Here is a 22,091-nt window from a genome sequence, read left to right as displayed (position 1 = left end):
ATTCTCAGCAATGACAGAGTGATCAAATTAAAATCTAACATCTGTGCTCTCTAGTGCTGGGGAGGGGTACTGTCAGTCTAGGGTATGATAAACACAAATTCTTACTTGAGATAAGATGTGAGTTTCACGTCACATGATGGCACATATGTAAGGTGTTTCTTTCACATAAACTATGTGGTAAACAAACAACTAAGTGCCAACTATATCCGTCACGCTCACTGACATTACATCATGACTTGACATCTGATTTTATCGCTCCTCCTCGTCCTCCTCAGTCCCGGCTGCAGTGACGTCTCTGCAGGCCCGAAGTCGTCCCCAGTCGGAGGTGCTCTGGGTGTCGTGGGAGCGTGCAGTGGGGGAGCTGAGTGGCTACCTGCTGTCTGTCTACAACCCCGATGGCTCCCAGCAGGCAGAGGAGGCTCTAGGGCCCGACGCCACGGAGCATGCCGTCCCCACGCTGGTCCCCGGGCGCCTCTACCATGCTGTCATCCTCACCCGCAGTGGAGAGCTCACAAACAGGGCCACCACTCAGGGCAGGACCGGTGAGTCCTCTCTTACTAGATGATTGTCAGTGAGTGTCGACGTGGTGTTGAGGGGAATTAGTTTAGTCAGTGAAGAGAGCATATAGATGTACAGTAGAAAGGACAGCATTCTTGAGGGCTGTCCTGACATGTCTTGATGTTTAACAACACAGTTACCATATATTCTATACTAAAATCTGTTTTTTATTGTACAGTATTTGCTTGGATGTTCATAAAATTGCTTATCCTTCTTTGCGTTGTCCTCTTCTCTTCAGCCCCCAGACCCCCTACCTCTGTGTCATTTGGCGGGGTCACCAACACTTCACTGGAACTGACCTGGAGTGGTCCTGCAGGCAGCGACTACGACGACTTTGACCTGCAGTGGGAACCGCGGGACCACCTGTCTGTGTTCAACCCCTACCACACCCGGACCTCCGGCAGCCGCATCCTTAAGGGCCTGTACCCCGGACGCTTGTACAACTTCAGCCTGCGTACTGTCAGTGGGGCTGTTGGTGGTGTTGGTGAGGATGGGAGCCCTGCCTACAGCCTGCCCATCCACAAGAGCATCCGAACCAGTAGGTGGCGCTGTACTGTACACTGTTTGGTTGCAAGTATTGCAAGACTGAGAAGATGTCGAGTCGTTGCTTGGCTGGAACAAAATCCTGTGCGCACTACAGACACGGATAAAACAAGGTGCCAAATGTTTCGCCGGATGTATAAGCATCACCAAATATGGGGAGGAGAGGAAGCCCAGTGGCCGACAGTGGGAGAATATTGAACGAGATGGAATTAGGTGGACATTCTGCTCATTTTCTCATAGAAGAAAAGGCCAGTCTCAGAACAGTTTACTGTTCCCAAAACTAGAATCCGTTACGGACAGAGTGCGCAAATTTTGTAGACGTGACCCTTTGTTAAAGTTTAGAACAATTGTGTTGTTTACAAGGAGTGCAAAGGCGAATTGAGTTATTGCATACGCGCACTTCACAGAGAACGTGTTCCCTAGCGGAAATATAGGATCTCGCTAGCTCATGCTAGCTCATGCTTGGCTCTGCCCACCTCCTTGCTTTTTTTCTGCCCACTGCACAAATTAACTATCTTGAGTTAGTTATAAATATATTTGCCTCAGCTGACCTCTGTATTAGAGAGACTATAGTTTTTTTGTACCCCTGTTCTTACCTCTGACGCCCTCTACAATTTATCCCCTCCATAGAGCCAGAGCGTGTTCAGTACCTACACTGCCGCCCCCAGAACTCCACCTCCATCTCCTGCTCCTGGGGCCCCCCGGAGGCCGACTGTGATTCCTACACCATTGAGTGCCTCCACCAGGACTCCCGCACACTGGTGTACTCCCGGCGTACGGGCCGCGACAGCACCCTCTACCACATCACCCAGCTGGAGCCACACAAACGCTACACCGTCTCCATCAAGGCTATCTCCGACAGCATGACCAGCGAGGCCGCTGAGGATAGCGTGGTCACCATGATCGACCGTGAGTGCCATAGGGGTTGTGTTTAGCTTGTGGTCACAGTGACTGTGTGATGATGACCACAGGGAGACGTGATACGGTCAACTCTGTATGGCTAAATGACAGCCAAAGCCATTGACTTTGAGTATGGTCTCACTGCTGTCTCCTCTAGTTATTTTGTGGTCCTTATAGGTCACTTTAACCAGTTATAAACATGCATGATCCACTGTGGTGTGAAGCTGTTATAGGCTGATATTCTGTAAACTAGGATTCTGCACCTAACGTCCACGTATGATCCCGGCTAAGGTACATTCCAGTACAATCATAGCTGTTGCTGCGTTTCTCCCTCCAGGCCCTCCCCTCCCTTCTCTCAGCACCCGGGTTAACAACAGGGCTGCTCTCATCACCAAAAACACCATCTTCTTCAAGTTTAACTGCAGCTGGTTCAGTGACATCAACGGAGCAGTCAAGTTCTTCACAGTGGTGGTGACCGAGTCTGAAAGTAAGCGGAATAAAGTTTGAACAATATAGACAAACTATCTCTCTCTCTCTCTCTCTCTCTCTCTTTCTCTTTCTCTTTCTCTTTCTCTTTCTCTCTCTCTTTCTCTCTCTCTCTCTCTCTCTCTCTCTCTCTCTCTCTCTCTCTCTCTCTCTCTCTCTCTCTCTCTCTCTCTCTCTCTCTCTCTCTCTCTCTCTCTCTCTCTCTCTCTTTCTCTCTCTTTCTCTTTCTCTCTCTCTCTTTCTCTCTCTCTCTCTTTCTCTCTCTCTCTCTCTCTCGGATTTATGCCAGTGTCAGTATGTCTCTATAACTGCTGAATGTACAGTAGGTTGATTTCTTTGAATTATTGTAATCATGGATAGATATGATTATGAATCCCCCCCCTCCAGACAATGAAAACGTTCAACCAGCGCAGCACCACCCTCTACCCTCCTATCTGGACTACAAATCTAACAGTTCCGTCAAGGCCTACCAGACCAGCTACTTCCCCAGCCGCTGCACAGAGGGATCAGACAGCGAGACCCAGAGCTTTGCGATCAGCCTGGGTACGGGTATGGACACCCTCGGGGGGGCATGTGACCACCTACAGGCCCAGGACAGGGAGCAGGACACACACAGAGACCACAGAGACAACCCTTTCTGTGATGGCCCACTCAAACCCAAAACTGCATACAGGTATAGTACAGGGTTCCGCCTAAATCAATCCAGTTTCCGCCCGCAGTCTTGACAGATCTGTGGTTTCTTTGCTGCTGATTTCTGCAAGCAGGAATTTGCCCCGCTGTGTACGATGATGTCATATTGCCCACAGTTTGGTTTTCCTTTATCTGTAGTTGATCAAATTGGGGCCTTAGAGTGTAATTCAGGAACACTTTATTTGGATAGTCCCAAGATAGTTTGTAGATGTTCAATGACTCAACAACATTTCAGCTGGTGTCAAACAGTGGGACCATATTGGGTGAGGTGTCATGTTGGTCTCTCTCTTCTCTCTAGGCTCAGTGTGCGTGCGTTCACCCAGCTTTTTGACGAGGAGCAGAGCAGATACACCCCACCCCTCTACACAGACACTTACCTGTCCCTCCCCCTGGTCACAGAAGCAGGTGGGATACTATTCACACACAACTCCTATTGGTTGATGGTGTATGATGCTGATGTGTGATTGGTAGTTAGTGAGAAATGCTTATGAGTGATTGGTACTCTATGAGAAGCACTGTTGATTGGTTGTTTATTCCTCTCCTAGAGCCCCTGAGCGGTGTGATCGAGGGCATCAGTGCCGGCATGTTCCTCATTGCCATGTTGGTGGGAGTCACTGCACTGCTCATCTGCAGACAGAAGGCTCGCAAAGTGTGAGTTCCTGGCCCTCCCAGCCTCATGTAACCTACCCACACACTTTGGCCTACCTATACACGGCATACTAGCTTGATCTTGCACTCTACGTACACTCTACATATGACACTTGTGATTACAGTAGTGTGCAGGAGCGGCGGGTGGTCCGAATGAGCATGAGGAGAGAGAGGTCCACATCAGGAGTGCACATGGGCGTCAGGGGGTAAGAGGAGAAGCAGTCTGTGATCAGTTCTAATGCATTTTATTTGTTACATATATAGAATATAATGTGTTTCCTGGCAGGATAAAAACTCACAAAGAAATGACCATTAATGCGTTTTAGCCAATAATACCGTTATCTCCCTTTTTTCCAGTAACCGTCGTATTTCAAGGTATGTTTAAATGCTTTGGTTATTATTTTCACCCAATTACTGTAAGTGCGTTTTGGTTCGTCTTTTGCTCCGCTCTGTTTTGCTAAAACCTTTTTTTATCTGTTGATCCTGCTGCAGCCCCATCAAGATCATGCACTTTGAGTCCCACTACACCAAACTCCAGGCTGACTCCAATTATCTACTGTCTGAGGAGTACGAAGTAAGACTGGATAACATTCACTGTCCGTTGGGCAATCTCGATCACACATTAGAGTACATTTCCAGGAAGTCGGAATATTCCAATTTACTTTACTTTAATAAAGAAAACAATACAGACGTGTGTAGATGTATTATGCTGCTCTGACACCTATCTTTTAATTTGAAGTGTTTTAAATCGTAGATTGATTATTATTTTATTAAATGCATACAGTATCTACAGTGGCAAGAAAAAGTATGTGAACCCTTTGGAAGTACCTGGATTTCTGCATAGATTTGTCATAAAACTTCATCTGATCTTCATCTAAGTCACAACAATAGACAAACAGAGTCTGCTTAAACTAATAACACACAAACGATTATACTTTGTCATGTCTTTATTGAACACACAGCGTAAACATTCACAGTGCAGGGTGGAAAAAGTATGTGATCCCTTGGATTTAATAACTGGTTGACCCACCATTGACAGCAATAACCTCAACGTTTTCTGTAGTTGCGGATCAGACCTGCACAACGGTCAGGATCAATTTTGGACCATTCCTCTTTACAAAACTGTTTCAGTTCAGCAATATTCTTGGGATGTCTGGTGTGAACTTCTCTCTTGAGGCCATGCCACAGCATCTCAATCGGGTTGAGGTCAGGACTCTGACTGGGCCACTCCAGAAGGCGTATTTTCTTCTGTTGAAGCCATTCTGTTGTTGATTTACTTCTGTGTTTTGGGTCGCTGTCCTGTTGCGTCACTCAACTTTTGTTGAGCTTCAATTGGAGGACAGATAGCCTAACATTCTCCTGCAAAATGTTTTGATAAACTTGGGAATTCATTTTTCCATTGATGATAGCAAGCTGTTCAGGCCCCGAGGCAGCAAAGCAGACCCAAACCATGATGCTCCCTTCACCATACTTTACAGTTGGGAGAAGGTTTTGATGTCGGTGTGCAGTGCCTTTTTTCTCCACACATAGTGTTGTGTGTTCCTTCCAAACAACTCAACTTTAGTTTCATCTGTCCACAGAATATTTTGCCAGTAGTGCTGTGGAACATCTAGGTGCACTTTTGCAAACTTCAAACGTGCAGGAATTCTTTTTCTGGACAACAGTTGCTTCTTCCGTGGTGTCCTCCCATGAACACCATTCTTGTTTAGGGTTTTACGTATCATAGACTCGTCAACAGAGATGTTAGCATGTTCCAGAGATTTCTGTAAGTCTTTAGCTGACACTCTAGGATTCTTCTTAACCTCATTGAGCATTCTGCGCTGTGCTCTTGCAATCATCTTTGCAGGACGGCCACTCCTAGGGAGAGTAGCAACAGTGCTGAACTTTCTCCAATTATAGGCAATTTGTCTTACCATAGACTGATGAACATCAAGGCTTTTACAGATACTTTTGTAACCCTTTCCAGCTTTATGCAAGTAAACAATTCTTAATCTTAGGTCTTCTGAAATCTCTTTTGTTTGAGGCATGGTTCACATCAGGCAATGCTTCTTGTGAATAGCAAACTCACATTTTGTGAGTGTTTTTTGTAGGGCAGGGCAGCTCTAACCAACATCTCTAATCTTGTCTCATTGATTGGACTCCAGGTTAGCTGACTCCTGACTCCAATTAGCTTTTGGATAAGTCATTAGCCTAGGGGTTCACATACTTTTTCCAACCTACACTGTGAATGTTTAAATGATGTATTCGATATAGACAAGAGAAATACAATAATTTGTGTGTTATTAGTTTAAGCACACTATGTTTGTCTATTGTTGTGACTTAGATGAAGTTCAGATCAAATTTGATGACCAATTTATGCAGAACTCCAGGTAATTCCAAAGGGTTCAGATACTTTTTATTGCCACTGTATGTTCAGTAGGTATCTTTGGTAACCCTAACGTGTCACTTCCTTTGTAAGGACCTGAAAGACGTAGGAAGGAACCAGCCCCTGGACACAGCCCTACTGCCAGAGAACAGAGGGAAGAACCGATACAACAACATCCTTCCCTGTGAGTCAGATGCACCATGCGATTTCACAGGGTTTCAATACATAGACAAAAGACAAGGGATTTAGAGATTTCTTTCTTTTCAATATGACAACTAAAATGCCAACTCAATGTCTCTGTGCACGGCCTGTGTTGTGTAGACGACTTGACCCGTGTGAAGCTGTCCTATGTGGATGATGATCCGTGCTCTGACTACATTAACGCCAGCTACATTCCTGTAAGTTATCCAAACAAACGGACAAATCTGAACCAACCTTTGTGGGGTGGGGGGCTGGAGGTGGTTGGGAGGGCTGGGGTAGGGCTGGAGGTAGTTGGGAGGGGTGGGGTAGGGCTGGAGGTGGAGGTGGTTGGGAGGGGTTGGGTGGCTGGAGGTAGTTGGGAGGGGTGGGGTAGGGATGGAGGTGGTTGGGAGGGTGGGGTGGGGATGGAGGTGGTTGGGAGAGGTGGGGTAGGGATGGAGGTAGTTGGGAGGGGTGGGGTAGGGATGGAGGTAGTTGGGAGGGGTGGGGTAGGGCTTGAGGTGGATGGGAGGGGTGTGGTAGGGCTTGAGGTGGTTGGGAGGGGTGGGGGGCTGGAGGTAGTTGGGAGGGGTGGGGTAGGGCTTGAGGTGGTTGGGAGGGGTGTGGTAGGGCTGGGGATGGAGGTAGTTGGGTGGGGTAGGGTAGGTCTGGAGGTGGTTGGGAGGGCTGGGGTAGGGATGGAGGTGGTTGGGAGGGGTGGGGTAGGGATGGAGGTGGTTGGGAGGGGTGGGGTAGGTCTGGAGGTGGTTGGGAGGGGTGAGGTAGGGATGGAGGTAGTTGGGAGGGGTGGGGTAGGTCTGGAGGTGGTTGGGAGGGGTGGGGTAGGGATGGAGGTAGTTGGGAGGGGTGGGGTAGGGATGGAGGTGGTTGGGAGGGGTGGGGTAGGGCTTGAGGTGGTTGGGAGGGGTGGGGTGGGGGGCTGGAGCTGGTTGGGAGGGGTGGGGTAGGGCTGGAGGTGGTTGGGAGGGGTGGGGTAGGGATGGAGGTGGTTGGGAGGGGTGGAGTAGGGCTGGAGGTGGTTGGGAGGGGTGGGGTAGGGCTGGAGGTGGTTGGGAGGGGTGGGGGGCTGGAGGTGGTTGGGAGGGGTGGGGTAGGGCTGGAGGTGGTTGGGAGGGGTGGGCTAGGGATGGAGGTAGTTGGGAGGGGTGGGGTAGGGCTGGAGGTGGTTGGGAGGGGTGGGGTAGGGATGGAGGTGGTTGGGAGGGGTGGGGTAGGGATGGAGGTGGTTGGGAGGGGTGGGGTAGGGATGGAGGTGGTTGGGAGGGGTGGGGTAGGCATGGAGGTAGTTGGGAGGGGGTGGGGTAGGGATGGAGGTGGTTGGGAGGGGTGGGGTAGGGATGGAGGTGGTTGGGAGGGGTGGGGTAGGGATGGAGGTGGTTGGGAGGGGTGGGGTAGGGTTGGAGGTGGTTGGGAGGGGTGGGGTAGGGATGGAGGTAGTTGGGAGGGGTGGGGTAGGGATGGAGGTAGTTGGGAGGGGTGGGGTAGGGATGGAGGTAGTTGGGAGGGGTGGGGTAGGGATGGAGGTAGTTGGGAGGGGTGGGGTAGGGATGGAGGTAGTTGGGAGGGGTGGGGTAGGGATGGAGGTAGTTGGGAGGGGTGGGGTAGGGATGGAGGTGGTTGGGAGGGGTGGGGTAGGGATGGAGGTGGTTGGGAGGGGTGGGGTAGGGATGGAGGTGGTTGAGAGGGGTGGGGTAGGTCTGGAGGTGGTTGGGAGGGGTGGGGTAGGGCTGGAGGTGGTTGGGAGGGGTGGGGTAGGGATGGAGGTGGTTGGGAGGGGTGGGGTAGGGATGGAGGTGGTTGGGAGGGGTGGGGTAGGGATGGAGGTGGTTGGGTGGGGTGGGGTAGGGATGGAGGTGGTTGGGAGGGGTGGGGTAGGGATGGAGGTAGTTGGGAGGGGTGGGGTAGGGCTGGAGGTAGTTGGGAGGGGTGGGGTAGGGCTTGAGGTGGTTGGGAGGGGGTGGGGTGGGGGGCTGGAGCTGGTTGGGAGGGGTGGGGTAGGGCTGGAGGTAGTTGGGAGGGGTGGGGTAGGGATGGAGGTGGTTGGGAGGGGTGGAGTAGGGCTGGAGGTGGTTGGGAGGGGTGTGGTAGGGCTGGAGGTGGTTGGGAGGGGTGGGGTAGGGCTGGAGGTAGTTGGGAGGGGTGGGGTAGGGATGGAGGTGGTTGGGAGGGGTGGGCTAGGGATGGAGGTAGTTGGGAGGGGTGGGGTAGGGCTGGAGGTGGTTGGGAGGGGTGGGCTAGGGATGGAGGTAGTTGGGAGGGGTGGGGTAGGGCTGGAGGTGGTTGGGAGGGGTGGGGTGGGGTAGGGATGGAGGTGGTTGGGAGGGGTGGGGTAGGGATGGAGGTAGTTGGGAGGGGTGGGGTAGGGATGGAGGTGGTTGGGAGGGGTGGGGTAGGGCTTGAGGTGGTTGGGAGGGGTGGGGTAGGGATGGAGGTAGTTGGGAGGGGTGGGGTAGGGATGGAGGTAGTTGGGAGGGGTGGGGTAGGGATGGAGGTAGTTGGGAGGGGTGGGGTAGGGATGGAGGTAGTTGGGAGGGGTGGGGTAGGGATGGAGGTAGTTGGGGGGGTGGGGTAGGGATGAAGGTGGTTGGGAGGGGTGGGGTAGGGCTTGAGGTGGTTGGGAGGGGTGGGGTAGGGATGGAGGTAGTTGGGAGGGGTGGGGTAGGAATGGAGGTGGTTGGGAGGGGTGGGGTAGGGATGGAGGTAGTTGGGAGGTGTGGGGTAGGGATGGAGGTGGTTGGGAGGGGTGGGGTAGGGTTGGAGGTGGTTGGGAGGGGTGGGGTAGGGATGGAGGTGGTTGGGAGGGGTGGGGTAGGGATGGAGGTGGTTGAGAGGGGTGGGGTAGGTCTGGAGGTGGTTGGGGGGGTGGGCTAGGGATGGAGGTAGTTGGGAGGGGTGGGCTAGGGATGGAGGTAGTTGGGAGGGGTGGGGTAGGGCTGGAGGTGGTTGGGAGGGGTGGGGTAGGGATGGAGGTGGTTGGGAGGGGTGGGGTAGGGATGGAGGTGGTTGGGAGGGGTGGGGTAGGGATGGAGGTGGTTGGGAGGGGTGGGGTAGGCATGGAGGTAGTTGGGAGGGGTGGGGTAGGGATGGAGGTGGTTGGGAGGGGTGGGGTAGGGATGGAGGTGGTTGGGAGGGGTGGGGTAGGGATGGAGGTGGTTGGGAGGGGTGGGGTAGGGTTGGAGGTGGTTGGGAGGGGTGGGGTAGGGATGGAGGTAGTTGGGAGGGGTGGGGTAGGGATGGAGGTAGTTGGGAGGGGTGGGGTAGGGATGGAGGTAGTTGGGAGGGGTGGGGTAGGGATGGAGGTAGTTGGGAGGGGTGGGGTAGGGATGGAGGTAGTTGGGAGGGGTGGGGTAGGGATGGAGGTAGTTGGGAGGGGTGGGGTAGGGATGGAGGTGGTTGGGAGGGGTGGGGTAGGGATGGAGGTGGTTGGGAGGGGTGGGGTAGGGATGGAGGTGGTTGAGAGGGGTGGGGTAGGTCTGGAGGTGGTTGGGAGGGGTGGGGTAGGGCTGGAGGTGGTTGGGAGGGGTGGGGTAGGGATGGAGGTGGTTGGGAGGGGTGGGGTAGGGATGGAGGTGGTTGGGAGGGGTGGGGTAGGGATGGAGGTGGTTGGGTGGGGTGGGGTAGGGATGGAGGTGGTTGGGAGGGGTGGGGTAGGGATGGAGGTAGTTGGGAGGGGTGGGGTAGGGCTGGAGGTAGTTGGGAGGGGTGGGGTAGGGCTTGAGGTGGTTGGGAGGGGTGGGGTGGGGGGCTGGAGCTGGTTGGGAGGGGTGGGGTAGGGCTGGAGGTAGTTGGGAGGGGTGGGGTAGGGATGTAGGTGGTTGGGAGGGGTGGAGTAGGGCTGGAGGTGGTTGGGAGGGGTGTGGTAGGGCTGGAGGTGGTTGGGAGGGGTGGGGTAGGGCTGGAGGTAGTTGGGAGGGGTGGGGTAGGGATGGAGGTGGTTGGGAGGGGTGGGCTAGGGATGGAGGTAGTTGGGAGGGGTGGGGTAGGGCTGGAGGTGGTTGGGAGGGGTGGGCTAGGGATGGAGGTAGTTGGGAGGGGTGGGGTAGGGCTGGAGGTGGTTGGGAGGGGTGGGGTGGGGTAGGGATGGAGGTGGTTGGGAGGGGTGGGGTAGGGATGGAGGTAGTTGGGAGGGGTGGGGTAGGGATGGAGGTGGTTGGGAGGGGTGGGGTAGGGCTTGAGGTGGTTGGGAGGGGTGGGGTAGGGATGGAGGTAGTTGGGAGGGGTGGGGTAGGGATGGAGGTAGTTGGGAGGGGTGGGGTAGGGATGGAGGTAGTTGGGAGGGGTGGGGTAGGGATGGAGGTAGTTGGGAGGGGTGGGGTAGGGATGGAGGTAGTTGGGAGGGGTGGGGTAGGGATGGAGGTAGTTGGGGGGGTGGGGTAGGGATGAAGGTGGTTGGGAGGGGGTGGGGTAGGGCTTGAGGTGGTTGGGAGGGGTGGGGTAGGGATGGAGGTAGTTGGGAGGGGTGGGGTAGGAATGGAGGTGGTTGGGAGGGGTGGGGTAGGGATGGAGGTAGTTGGGAGGTGTGGGGTAGGGATGGAGGTGGTTGGGAGGGGTGGGGTAGGGTTGGAGGTGGTTGGGAGGGGTGGGGTAGGGATGGAGGTGGTTGGGAGGGGTGGGGTAGGGATGGAGGTGGTTGAGAGGGGTGGGGTAGGTCTGGAGGTGGTTGGGAGGGGTGGGGTAGGGCTGGAGGTAGTTGGGTGGGGTGGGGTAGGGATGGAGGTGGTTGGGAGGGGTGGGGTAGGGATGGAGGTGGTTGGGAGGGATGGGGTAGGGCTGGAGGTGGTTGGGTGGGGTAGGGATGGAGGTGGTTGGGAGGGGTGGGGTAGGGATGGAGGTAGTTGAGAGGGGTGGGGTAGGGATGGAGGTGGTTGGGAGGGGTGGGGTAGGGATGGAGGTGGTTGGGAGGGGTGGGGTAGGGATGGAGGTGGTTGGGAGGGGTGGGGTAGGGATGGAGGTGGTTGGGAGGGATGGGGTAGGGATGGAGGTGGTTGGGAGGGGTGGGGTAGGGATGGAGGTGGTTGGGAGGGGTGGGGTAGGGATGGAGGTGGTTGGGAGGGGTGGGGTAGGGTTGGAGGTGGTTGGGTGGCCCGCGACACCATTTTTACATAAAATGATTTAGTTACCCCACCATGTAAAAATAGTTATGTAATCAATGTTTACTTTTGCAATTTGGGCTATGACAGTCTATTACAGTCTGAGTATTTTTTTTTACTGTATTTCAATCTGACGATGCATTAGAAAGGTATTGGGAAGTTCAATAGATCATCAGACAATAATGTGTGTGATCTTCTGTGTAGAAAAGAACATAATCATTGAAGATGTTCTTTTTCCCCCAGTCTAATTTAGTGCCTAGGATTGTCCACTCGGTTCTAACGGCTTGTGGGCATGGTAGAGGGAAACAGTATGGATGTACCTGTTCCTTAGAGTCATATATATCAGTGAAGGGGTCATAATATTTTGTATCTCACTATCTATCTATCTATTCAAAAGATAGAGAAACATTTGTAGGAAGAAAACAGAAACCACTCTGTTCATTAAAACCGCCTCTACCAGAGGTTACTTACGTTACCCCGGTTCTATGAACCAAGCGCAAATGTTCTCTTAGGACCCCATTTTCCAATCAGATGGGGTCGCGTCCCCTAGTTTGGGAAACCCTGCCATAAACTCAGTTACTCAGGGCAGGGTTGATTGATTGATTCTCAGCCCTGTTCCTCAATTAGTATACCTGGGATTTACTACTTACTACACTCCCTGTGGAGCGTAAGGTTGGCCCATGCCATGCCGGACAATCCTTTGCAGCTTTTTCAGCTGCTTCATTAAACTTACCTAGTGTAATAAGGGTCAGGTGAAAAACGAAATGTCAATTAAATCTCTTCTTGTTTCAGGGGAACAACTTCCGTAGGGAATACATCGCCACTCAGGGCCCACTTCCTGGAACCAAAGATGACTTCTGGAAGATGGTGTGGGAGCAGAATGTCAATAACATTGTCATGGTGACGCAGTGTGTGGAGAAAGGCAGGGTGGGTAGAAGGAGTTGCCTTTTTGCTTTGTCCGGACAAGTGCTGCTATCATGTTCTATTGAACAACATGTTATTACAATGTTGTTACTAGTGCAATTACAATGTTACTATCTACGTGTCTTTGTGTGGTCCTTCCAGGTGAAGTGTGATCACTACTGGCCCTTTGACCAGGAACCTTTGTATTATGGAGACCTCATAGTCCAGATGCTGTCTGAGTCTGTGTTGCCAGAGTGGACTATCCGGGAATTCAAGATTTGCAGCGTGAGTGTGCAGGACACTGATTCTGGAAACGGATAAAAAAAAAATACCAGGTTATTTTCTTCAAAGTGTGTGTTGGCCTTAAATTCAGTTTCACATATAGTAGTGATTGTTTTTTTTATCATATTGAAATACAGTGGGAGTAGTGAACTATATGTAGTTAAATTAGTACTTTATCTACATTTTGCAGTGGCTTGTTGGTAGTTCAACTAAATTCAAATCTAGGTAGTGTTTTCTGTAGTTAATAACTTTTTTGCCATGTAGTGGCATGGCTAACTACTTTTGCAAAAATATAAGCAAATATGGGTGAATCAGGCAATAATTTCAATATTTTTCAGTATCAGACCTGCCTAATTCTCACTTAAAATGTTTTTTTTTGTGTTTAATAGGCAAAATTTCACATTCTGTTAACATATGACCCTAAAGTGATCTGTTCTTGCAATTTGTAGTCTATGACATTTCAGATTACTGTATATATGATCATTTTTCACAAAGTAGTTTGGTTGTAGTGAGTAACTTTAGTTAGCTAAGTAAACTTTTTTTCTGAAGGGTAGCTTTAGTGTAGCTTAACATCTTCCAGTGTGAAGTATTTGGTAGCTTGTTAAACCATATTTTCAGAGTAGCTTCTCCAACACTGTTGAAATATGACCATAATTGGGTGCAGCTAATGCTGTCTTGATGTATCATTATGTGACAGCACATACAGTAGGTAAGTAGCGAGCTGTGTGTAGTCAGCCTCTAGTAAGTCTCTCTTTCTGACTGTGTCTTAACTGCCATGCAGGAGGACCAGTTGAACTACTCCAGGGTGGTACGTCAGTTTCACTACACGGTTTGGCCCGACCACGGCGTCCCAGAGACCACCCAGTCACTAATCCAGTTCGTCAGGACCGTCAGGGACTATATCAACAGGACCCCTGGGTCTGGGGCCACCGTAGCTCACTGCAGGTGGGTCACTGCCCCAATTCCCTAGTCTCCCATTCAAAAACAAAAACTCCCTAGGACACACTGAGATATAGTGTCTTGTCTTTCCTGAAGAGACAGTATAGTTACAGCCTGCAGTAATGACCAGAGTTGAGGTTAATTCCATTTCAATTCAAAAGAAATTGACTGAAATGATGTTGCCAAATTATATTTCCCCTCTCCGTTTAGGTAAGGTAACTAAACTGTATTTGCCCTCCAACCCTTTCTCTGTCTGTCTGTCTGTCTGTCTGTCTGTCTGTCTGTCTGTCTGTCTGTCTGTCTGTCTGTCTGTCTGTCTGTCTGTCTGTCTGTCTGTCTGTCTGTCTGTCTGTCTGTCTGTCTGTCTGTCTGTCTGTCTGTCTGTCTGTCTGTCTGTCTGTCTGTCTGTCTGTCTGTCTGTCTGTCTGTCTGTCTCTTTCTCTCTCTCTCTCTCTCTCTCTCTCATTCTCTCCCTCTGTCTTTCTCTCTCTCTCCTCTCTGTCACAGTGCTGGTGTGGGCCGTACAGGGACCTTCATATCCCTGGACAGAGTCCTGCAACAGCTGGACACCAAGGACACAGTAGACATCTACGGAGCTGTCTTCGACCTGCGCCTCCACCGCTCACACATGGTGCAGACTGAGGTGAGACGGGTGTGTGTTTGTGTGTGTGTATGTGTGAGATGCAGTTTGAGTTTTACTCTGTGTTACTCTGTGTGAATGTGCAGTTGTGTGTTAACTCCAGAACCTGTGTTATGTAATAACCTGTCATTGATATATCTGGGTATGTTTCTTTTCTTCTTTTCTTTAAAGTGCCAGTATGCGTATCTCCACCAGTGTATGAGAGACGTCCTCCGAGCCAGGAAGCTTCGCAATGAGCAGGAGAACCCCCTCTACCCCATCTATGAGAATGTCAACCCTGACCCCCAAAGAGGTAAGCCCTCACATTCCTTAGAACTCTCTGTACCTCAGTTCATATTTAGAAGACATCACAAATTATCTATCCTATCAAATATTAGCCTGGTGCCTGGTCCAGTCTGTTTGTGCTTAGCCAACTCCTGTCTGGGTTAAAGTAAGATAATACAGTATTCATATGCCATTTAGCAGACACTTTTATCCAAAGTGTCTTACAGTCATGCGTGCATGCATTTTACATATGGGTGGTCCCGGGAATCGAACCCACTACCCTGGAATAGCAAACGTGTATGCCATGGCAACGATAGTAGAGATTACTATAACACCTACAGTTATACGACCAGGCTACTCAAGCAACCCTTTCAAACACAAAACGCAGCTACACAAATTTAGGAGGTTGGATAACTGGATGACATCACAAATTATATTTTTTGTTTGTTTTTGGCCTACAGATATGGTGTATGCCAGACGTTAAAGATTGTAAGGACTACTGAAGGAGAGAACTGTTTGTACTTTCACTAGTATAGCACTGCAGGGACACATGTCAATTCAAATGTTCTACTATTTCTGTTGATTGTTCTTTTCTAGATATTATGAAATATAGAACACTTTATAGCTATTAAATGATATAAGAATATATATTAACAGAATTGTATATACTTGCCTTATATATGTGTGTTTGTATATATGCTTTACATTTGCATCATTGGCTTTCGTACACAGTGTTTTCATTTTGTTTGTTAAGCTGCCATTTATACATTATTACGTGGCACAGACCAAAAACCTGTAAAAAAAAACTGTAAAAAATCTGATACTGCATAAGTAAAAATGATCTAACAGTATTCACATATCTACAGTAAATGTACAGGCTATTGCATCTTTCACAAGTCACATTTTTGTCAAATGTTAGACAAAAATGCTTTCTGTTTGAAATTATGCTTATTTTCATAAGCACTGAAATCATTCAAAAATATCTGAAATATGTATGTAGATAAACCCATTACACATTTATTTGTAGATATTGTACAGCCCGTGCGATATATTGCTTGAATAGAAAATTAGTCATGCAAAAGGATGACCATATGAGATATGAAAGCACACAGTTTATGTTGTGTAATCCATATATGTAGCCTGTAAGATAATAATGATTTTTGTGTATATTTTATGTCTTTTTTTACACATCATTTGATGTATTTAAAATCATGTCATGGAACTACAAATCACACACATCTACAATGTGCAAATCCACAACCCACACATTGGCAAACATGATTGTAATCATATGAGTGATTGATGGATTCTGTGAATCGTTACACAAATTATAGTAGTTACTGTATGCAGTTTCCCATTTTGCAATCTAAGTAGAAAATAAGAATTTGTTCTTAACTGACTTGCCTAGTTAAATAAAAATAAAGGTAGATCTATAAACATATCAAGACGAGTGCATTAATATATTATTTGAGTGTTTCAATAAAATACTTAGATAACTAAAAAATATATTTGACAATTATTTATTCATATAATACATTTATTATGGAGTCATGATTTGGGAGATGATGACCCCCAATCCTTGCGCATGCGCAGTGGGCTGCATATTGACCACATTGAAAATGTTTGCCTCAAAACTCTCGGAAGTTTAGCCAAGAAGTTGCTGTGATTTACCTAGCTGCAATAAAGACGGTGCGACTAAGATAAACTAGCTTATTTTGGGGGGGTATATATATATATAGAGAGAGAGACATAAAGGATTATACATGGATTTATATCAATTTTCATTATCTTGCGGTCGAAAACATGAATGGTAGCCACCTTTGGAAGAAGTTGTGATTTTTTTTTTTTGGCGCTCTACTAGCTAACAACGCAGAGGAAAGATGGTGGAGTTGAGCTAGCTTCATATGAGATAGCAGAGCTAGCTAGCTAGGTTGCTATCGTTTGTGTCTGAAAAGTTTGGAAGAACTGCCCCCTTCCGTTTGCCATACTGGTAAGTATTCCAAAAATGTGTTAAGTTAAGACAACGTGCATTCTATATTTTTACTAATTCGTTAGCTAACTAGCGTGGCTGCTAGCGTTTCACGAGAGCTAGCTACTGTAGTTAGCTAATGTTATCCTTCTGGCTACAATAATGAATGTGCTAACGGTGAAGTTTGGTAGTTAGTCAACCACGTCTGACCAAGAGATGAAGTTACTAACGTTGACATTATCTAACCATTTGATGAACTAGCTAGCTATAACGCTAACTATATATTTTCATATCATTAAAGCCAGTTACACCAAAATCTTGTATTCGGGAATATAATGCTTTGGCCCAAGCTACTTCTAGAATTAGCCAGCGTAATTAGGTAACTTTAGCTAGCTTGTAACGACGTTAACTTTCCTTACTAGCTAACGTTGGCTTATTTACATCCATTGAGGCCAACGTTAACCATTTAACTTGCCAGACACAATAGCTAGCTAACGAACTCCAGTTGTATAACAAACTAGGTCGTCCAGCTACCTAACTTGGCTGACTGTAAATGATCTGTGTGCAGGCCCACATCTTATGTTGGCATAGCAGATAAAGAAAACATGAGTGCTCGGAAGATGGAACCAGGGATACTGGTGGTTGGATCTAGGTAAAAATATATATATATTTGTAACTTTTTTTAAACTTTCTTAGACAAGTTTGAATGATCACTTTCACATCAATCAAATGTAGCTACAACTCTGCCAATGATGTCCATTCACTCACTGTATTACTATTGGCTCTTATAATTGAAATGACCTTATGATCCAGACATCAGATGGTGCTCTGAAGAAGCCATGGGTAGCTGTTTAAGCTGTCCAGAGAAGGAGTCAATCCCAGATAATCATCAAACCAAATTTAAGGTGAGTCTTCTTGATCCATTACAACAAACATACTTCAATGGTTATCCATTGCCGAGCCCATGTTCTACTCCCTAGTTATGACAGGTTTTGCGACATGTCAAAATATGGAGACCTCTCACCTGAATGAATGGGAGATATTGGTTGCATAAAGAAGACCAGCTTCAATGCATTGCAGAGTACACCTGTTTGTGTCGACTGACACAGTGACCGTTGTGTAACGTTATTGTTCTGTTGCCAGGTGATAAACGTGGATGACGATGGGAACGAGTTGGGCTCGGGCATGATGGAGCTGACAGAGGTCGAGCTAGTCCTCCACACCTATCGCCGGGACGACGTCAAGTGGCCCTACATGTGCCTGCGTCGCTATGGCTACGACTCCAACCTCTTCTCCTTCGAGAGTGGCCGCCGCTGCCAGACGGGACAAGGTAAATTAATAGAGATTTCCATTCCACACAATTATTGATTTCACGTATTTCATTCATTGATCTTTGTCATTTTCAAGGACCATTCTCAGCGTATGTTGCACCATTGACTTTGAGGTCATTTAACAGACGCTCTTATCCAGAGCGACTTAAAGGAGCAAGTATGGTTATGTGCTTTGCTCAGGGGCACATTAACATATTTTTCACATAGTCAGCTCTGGGATTTCAACAAGCGTTCTTTCGGTTACTGGCCCAACTCTCTTGACCGCTAGGCTACCTAACTAACTTATGTGGTGCCTCAGCTGCCTGGGCATTAGTATACATTTTTACATTTGAGTTATTTGGCAGATGCTCTTATCCATAGTGTTAATCATAAGGGAGCTAGGTGAGACAACCACATATCAGTCATAGTAAGCAAAACATTTCCTCTATAAAGCAGATATCAGCAAAGTCGGTGCCAGAGGCAAGGGTGCTAGTATTTGTTTTTTGGGGTGGGGTGAGGTAATCAAGATATTTGTTGGTAAGGTATACAGGTACACAATAATATTACATGTAGGCCTAATACACAATGTTGTGAATCAAACATGAACCGTGATAAAACCACATCAGAATACAGTGAATCACATCTGCAACTAGGTCATTAGGCCCCAACATCAGCTTTATTGTTATATCGACTTGAACCAGTGAAATATTGATTATGCTGCAATGCTAATGACACAATTGTCTGTGTGGTTATTTTTCGACTCCATCCATGCTTTCAAAAGGATGAGGTCTGGGGGGGGGTACTATGGGTTCTGGGCTTCTGGTAAGTCAGGCTTGCTGTGTTCCCATGCCGTGATAATGATGATATAATAATGTGATTACCAGAAATGTTAGTCATAGAAATAGAATCATAATGGTTTCATTGACTTAAATACAGGAATAGAAGCCCACTCTAGTGATTCTATTTCTGTGGTGACAGTATTGATGGCTGTGTCTGACTCTGTGTGGTGTTGTGCTTGAGGGAGTTGGGGTTTTCGGTTTGGTCCCACAAGTTGAGCATAGTTGTGTGTTCTGTTCTCTGTGCAGTGTGACTAGTCTCAGTGATAGGATCCTGTGTAGTTTGTCCCTGATGTGATGCCATACCTATGGTTGTTCCTATGTGTTCCTTCTTGACGTATTACTTCGCTTCCTTTTATCTCTATCACTCTGTTGCGTTCACCTATCCAGTCCCTTTACATCATTGATTACAAGGCAGACAAGGACAAGTTGAAAGAGCCAATAGATGTACAAAACCCTTTGTTAAACGTGAAGGCATGAGCAGTGCTGATAATGGTTGTTTCTCAAACGTCTATATTGCAGTCGTGCTGCCCAATGTGTGGTTCCTGAGATGAACGTCGTGATGAGCTCTGCAGCGCAACCACACGTTTGACTTTTCTTGACTGCGTTTGACTGTGTCTTCAGGGATCTTTGCCTTTAAGTGTGCTCGGGCGGAGGAGATCTTCAACATGCTGCAGGAGGTGATGCACAACCACAGCATCAGTGTGGTGGAGGAGGCCGTACTGGAGACCAACCAGCAGGCCACACACACTCCTGCCGGTAAGCCTATATTCATCCTACAACTAGGACTCGCACAGGCCCCATAATGAATACTTCTACCAGCACTTGCAATGACCTGAGAAATGCCTGTTCCTGTCCCTTGAATGTCCATTGCCTGATATGGCTGTCACACTCTCAAATACCTAACTCTTTCACTACTGAGCCTTCCTTCATTAGATAACTGCTGAAGTCTTGTTTTTCAGTCAACCCTTTCGTTGTCCCCACTGACCCCCAGTTCTTCTCTTCGCTATGTCTATTCAGCTCTGGGCTACTCTGTTCCCACCGTGCACAATGGTGTCACCCGGATCCCTTCGGTGGGCGACGCCCCCTCGCACCCCTCCACGCGCCACCCGTCTGTGGCCAGCACCCGACTACCCTCAGTGGGAGAGGAGTCTACACACCCCCTCCTAGTGGCTGATGAGGCGGTGAGAGAACAACTCTTAACACCAAATGAGTGGCGAATTTGAGTGAATAGAATAAGGCCTGCCCTGCACACTGAAATACTCCCAAAACGTATAGCTTTATTGATAAAACTAGACATCTCCATACAAATGTTTGGGTCATGTTCAGTAGAGCACATTTTGAGATATCCTAGACTAAAGAAGACATCCACTGTGCTACTTGTGATGTCAATGGGAAATAATAAGTTGATGTAAAAGCTGCTGAGTTGGGGTGATAACGATGTTCTATTAACCCTGTCTCCCTATCCGTTCACAGGTCCACACTTATGTGAACACCACAGGCCTGCTGGATGACCAGCCCAGCCCTCTGACTGCTCCAGCCCCTCTGGACAGCCCTGGCTCAGCCCAGTCCCAGTGCCCCCCTACACCACCACCTCCGCGGGTAGCCAGACCAGAGCCCCAGGCCCAGCTCCAGGAAGAACCCCAGGTACTGCTGGAGTCCCAGGGGGTACGCTTCGTGCTGGGGCCCACCCCTGTGCAGAAAAAGATGGCCAAGGGGAAGCATCAGACTGAGGATGGAGATGAAGAGGACGCAGGGGAGGACTCGGAGTCCCCGGAGCCTGGAGAGGGAGAGACCAACGGCCACACAGACACGGAGGCCCCAGCCCCACCAGAGGGCCATCCTCAGCCGTCCTCTACACACTCCAATGGCTCCTCTGCCTCTGTCGGGGCTCCAGCCACAGCCCCTCGCCGCCATCTCTTGCCCCCCGTCACCCCTGACACCCTGCAGAATGTCAACAACTCAGCCCAGCGGCGCACGGCCCTCCTGGACTACGAGAACCTCCCGGCCCTGCCGCCCGTCTGGGAGACCCGCAAGCCCAGCAACGAGGAGGAGGAGAACAACGGTGGGCCCCGTGGTGGAGGCCAAGGGGGGCTAAAGATGTCCTCCCTCAACGGCTTCAACCACCACCAACACAGCCTCCTCCACCACTCTTACTCCCACCCCCTGTCGGCCCACCCCCCCTCTGTCAGCCATGGAGTCCTCCCACAACTACGTGAACACAGAGAATGTGACTGCCCCCCTCAGCGCCCGCTGTGCCCCCGACACGGCACGCCGCCGCAGCGACGGGCCCATCGTGTTCAACTTTCGACTTCCGCCGGCCGTTGGGTCAAGAGCATCCCAAGACGCTCAACTACATCGAGGTAGAGATGGAAACTACCGCCTCTTCCTCCGCAGCCTCCAAGGGTGCGTCCTCGGACACCAGCAACCCTCACACGCCCCGCACCCCAACCTCGCCGCCTCTGCCCACCACCCCCACACGCCGCACCGAGCTCTACGCCTTCATCGACATCGAGCGCACCGCCGCCATGTCCAACCTGCAGAAGGCCCGGCCGCACGACGACGGGTCGTTGAGGAAAACGCGGCACAACAGCACAGAGCTTCCCACCAAAAGCACTGTCTGACTATTACCTGATCCGCCTGGCACCTTTTTCTACTATTAACCCCTTTTTAAAATATGAAACAAATGGGAAGGCAGCCTGTACAGGGGCCTTTGTTATAGACAGAGAAACAGGTGACAGAGACATTGGAAATGCAAAGAGACTCCAGAAAGCGGTCCTAAAATGAGATATAAACAGACTTGTGTGGGGTTACCTGTAAGGGAATTCAGGTAGACCAAAGTAGGTACTTACTTGCCATATACCAATTTATTCCTATGGTAATATAATACCTCTTCTCCTTCACCCGTTCTACAGTGCATTTGGGTTGTTTATTATGTTAATAAGACTGGACTGCATTCCTCCTCACCCACGGTACAAATCAGTATTACTGAACAAAGCATTCCATTTAGCCTTTTTATGATTCACTACATGCTGCTGTAATTTCAGTATCTGAGGATTACATGGTACACTTCATGTTTGACTATGTACAGTAGATTCTGGCACAATAAATGTCTGTTCTGTTTGTATTTAGCTGATCAATGCTTACCCCCCTTAACTTTAATCCTAGATGATCGAGCACTAACTAGATATGAAGGTATGACATGTATTCTATCCAAATTATACAAGGTTTGATATTGATATTGTGGGTATGGGCCTCCTTATATAACGGACCCGATGTAGTTTGATATCCCTCAATATTTTAACAAATCAGATGCCATCTGATATAAGCTACCGGTCAAGTTTTAGAGCACCTACTCATTCAAGGGTTTTTCTTCATTTTGACTATTTTCTACTTTGTAGAATAATAGTGAAGACATCAACACTATGAAATAACATATGGAATCATGTACTAACCATAGTGTTAAA

At 49.0% G+C, this 22,091-nt stretch overlaps 2 protein-coding genes across 3 annotated transcripts in view; both read left to right on the top strand.

The window, feature by feature from the left end:
- The window catches only part of LOC106573126 (receptor-type tyrosine-protein phosphatase beta), a 37,210-nt gene extending 21,260 nt beyond the window's left edge, over positions 1–15,950 (top strand). The window contains exons 17-34 of one of the 2 annotated variants that reach the window (XM_045696902.1): positions 276–542; positions 797–1,096; positions 1,732–2,010; positions 2,339–2,488; positions 2,875–3,160; positions 3,476–3,582; positions 3,723–3,828; positions 3,954–4,031; positions 4,183–4,200; positions 4,318–4,399; positions 6,284–6,374; positions 6,512–6,588; positions 12,274–12,408; positions 12,547–12,669; positions 13,448–13,611; positions 14,113–14,248; positions 14,417–14,537; positions 14,971–15,950. In XM_045696902.1, coding sequence (XP_045552858.1) covers positions 276–542; positions 797–1,096; positions 1,732–2,010; positions 2,339–2,488; positions 2,875–3,160; positions 3,476–3,582; positions 3,723–3,828; positions 3,954–4,031; positions 4,183–4,200; positions 4,318–4,399; positions 6,284–6,374; positions 6,512–6,588; positions 12,274–12,408; positions 12,547–12,669; positions 13,448–13,611; positions 14,113–14,248; positions 14,417–14,537; positions 14,971–14,993 — 2,543 coding nt within the window. In that variant the 3' untranslated portion in view covers positions 14,994–15,950. Of the gene's footprint in view, positions 1–275; positions 543–796; positions 1,097–1,731; positions 2,011–2,338; positions 2,489–2,874; positions 3,161–3,475; positions 3,583–3,722; positions 3,829–3,950; positions 4,032–4,182; positions 4,201–4,317; positions 4,400–6,283; positions 6,375–6,511; positions 6,589–12,273; positions 12,409–12,546; positions 12,670–13,447; positions 13,612–14,112; positions 14,249–14,416; positions 14,538–14,970 lie in introns of both variants that reach the window. The other variant, XM_014147845.2, reaches the window with a different exon arrangement.
- Positions 15,951–16,140: 190 nt separating this feature from the next.
- On the top strand, positions 16,141–21,751 carry LOC106573128 (fibroblast growth factor receptor substrate 2). The gene is given in 9 exon segments (XM_045696903.1): positions 16,141–16,499; positions 17,047–17,130; positions 17,292–17,383; positions 17,622–17,808; positions 19,249–19,383; positions 19,645–19,808; positions 20,101–20,748; positions 20,813–20,929; positions 20,931–21,751. Coding segments are annotated over 7 exon segments (1,635 nt in total). The 5' UTR covers positions 16,141–16,499; positions 17,047–17,130; positions 17,292–17,317; the 3' UTR covers positions 21,249–21,751.
- The last annotated feature ends 340 nt before the right edge of the window (positions 21,752–22,091 follow it).

Source organism: Salmo salar, chromosome ssa16 (genome assembly GCF_905237065.1).
Source record: "Salmo salar chromosome ssa16, Ssal_v3.1, whole genome shotgun sequence".
NCBI classification, from domain to species: domain Eukaryota; kingdom Metazoa; phylum Chordata; class Actinopteri; order Salmoniformes; family Salmonidae; genus Salmo; species Salmo salar.
This window is presented reverse-complemented; position numbering and strand designations above follow the sequence as displayed.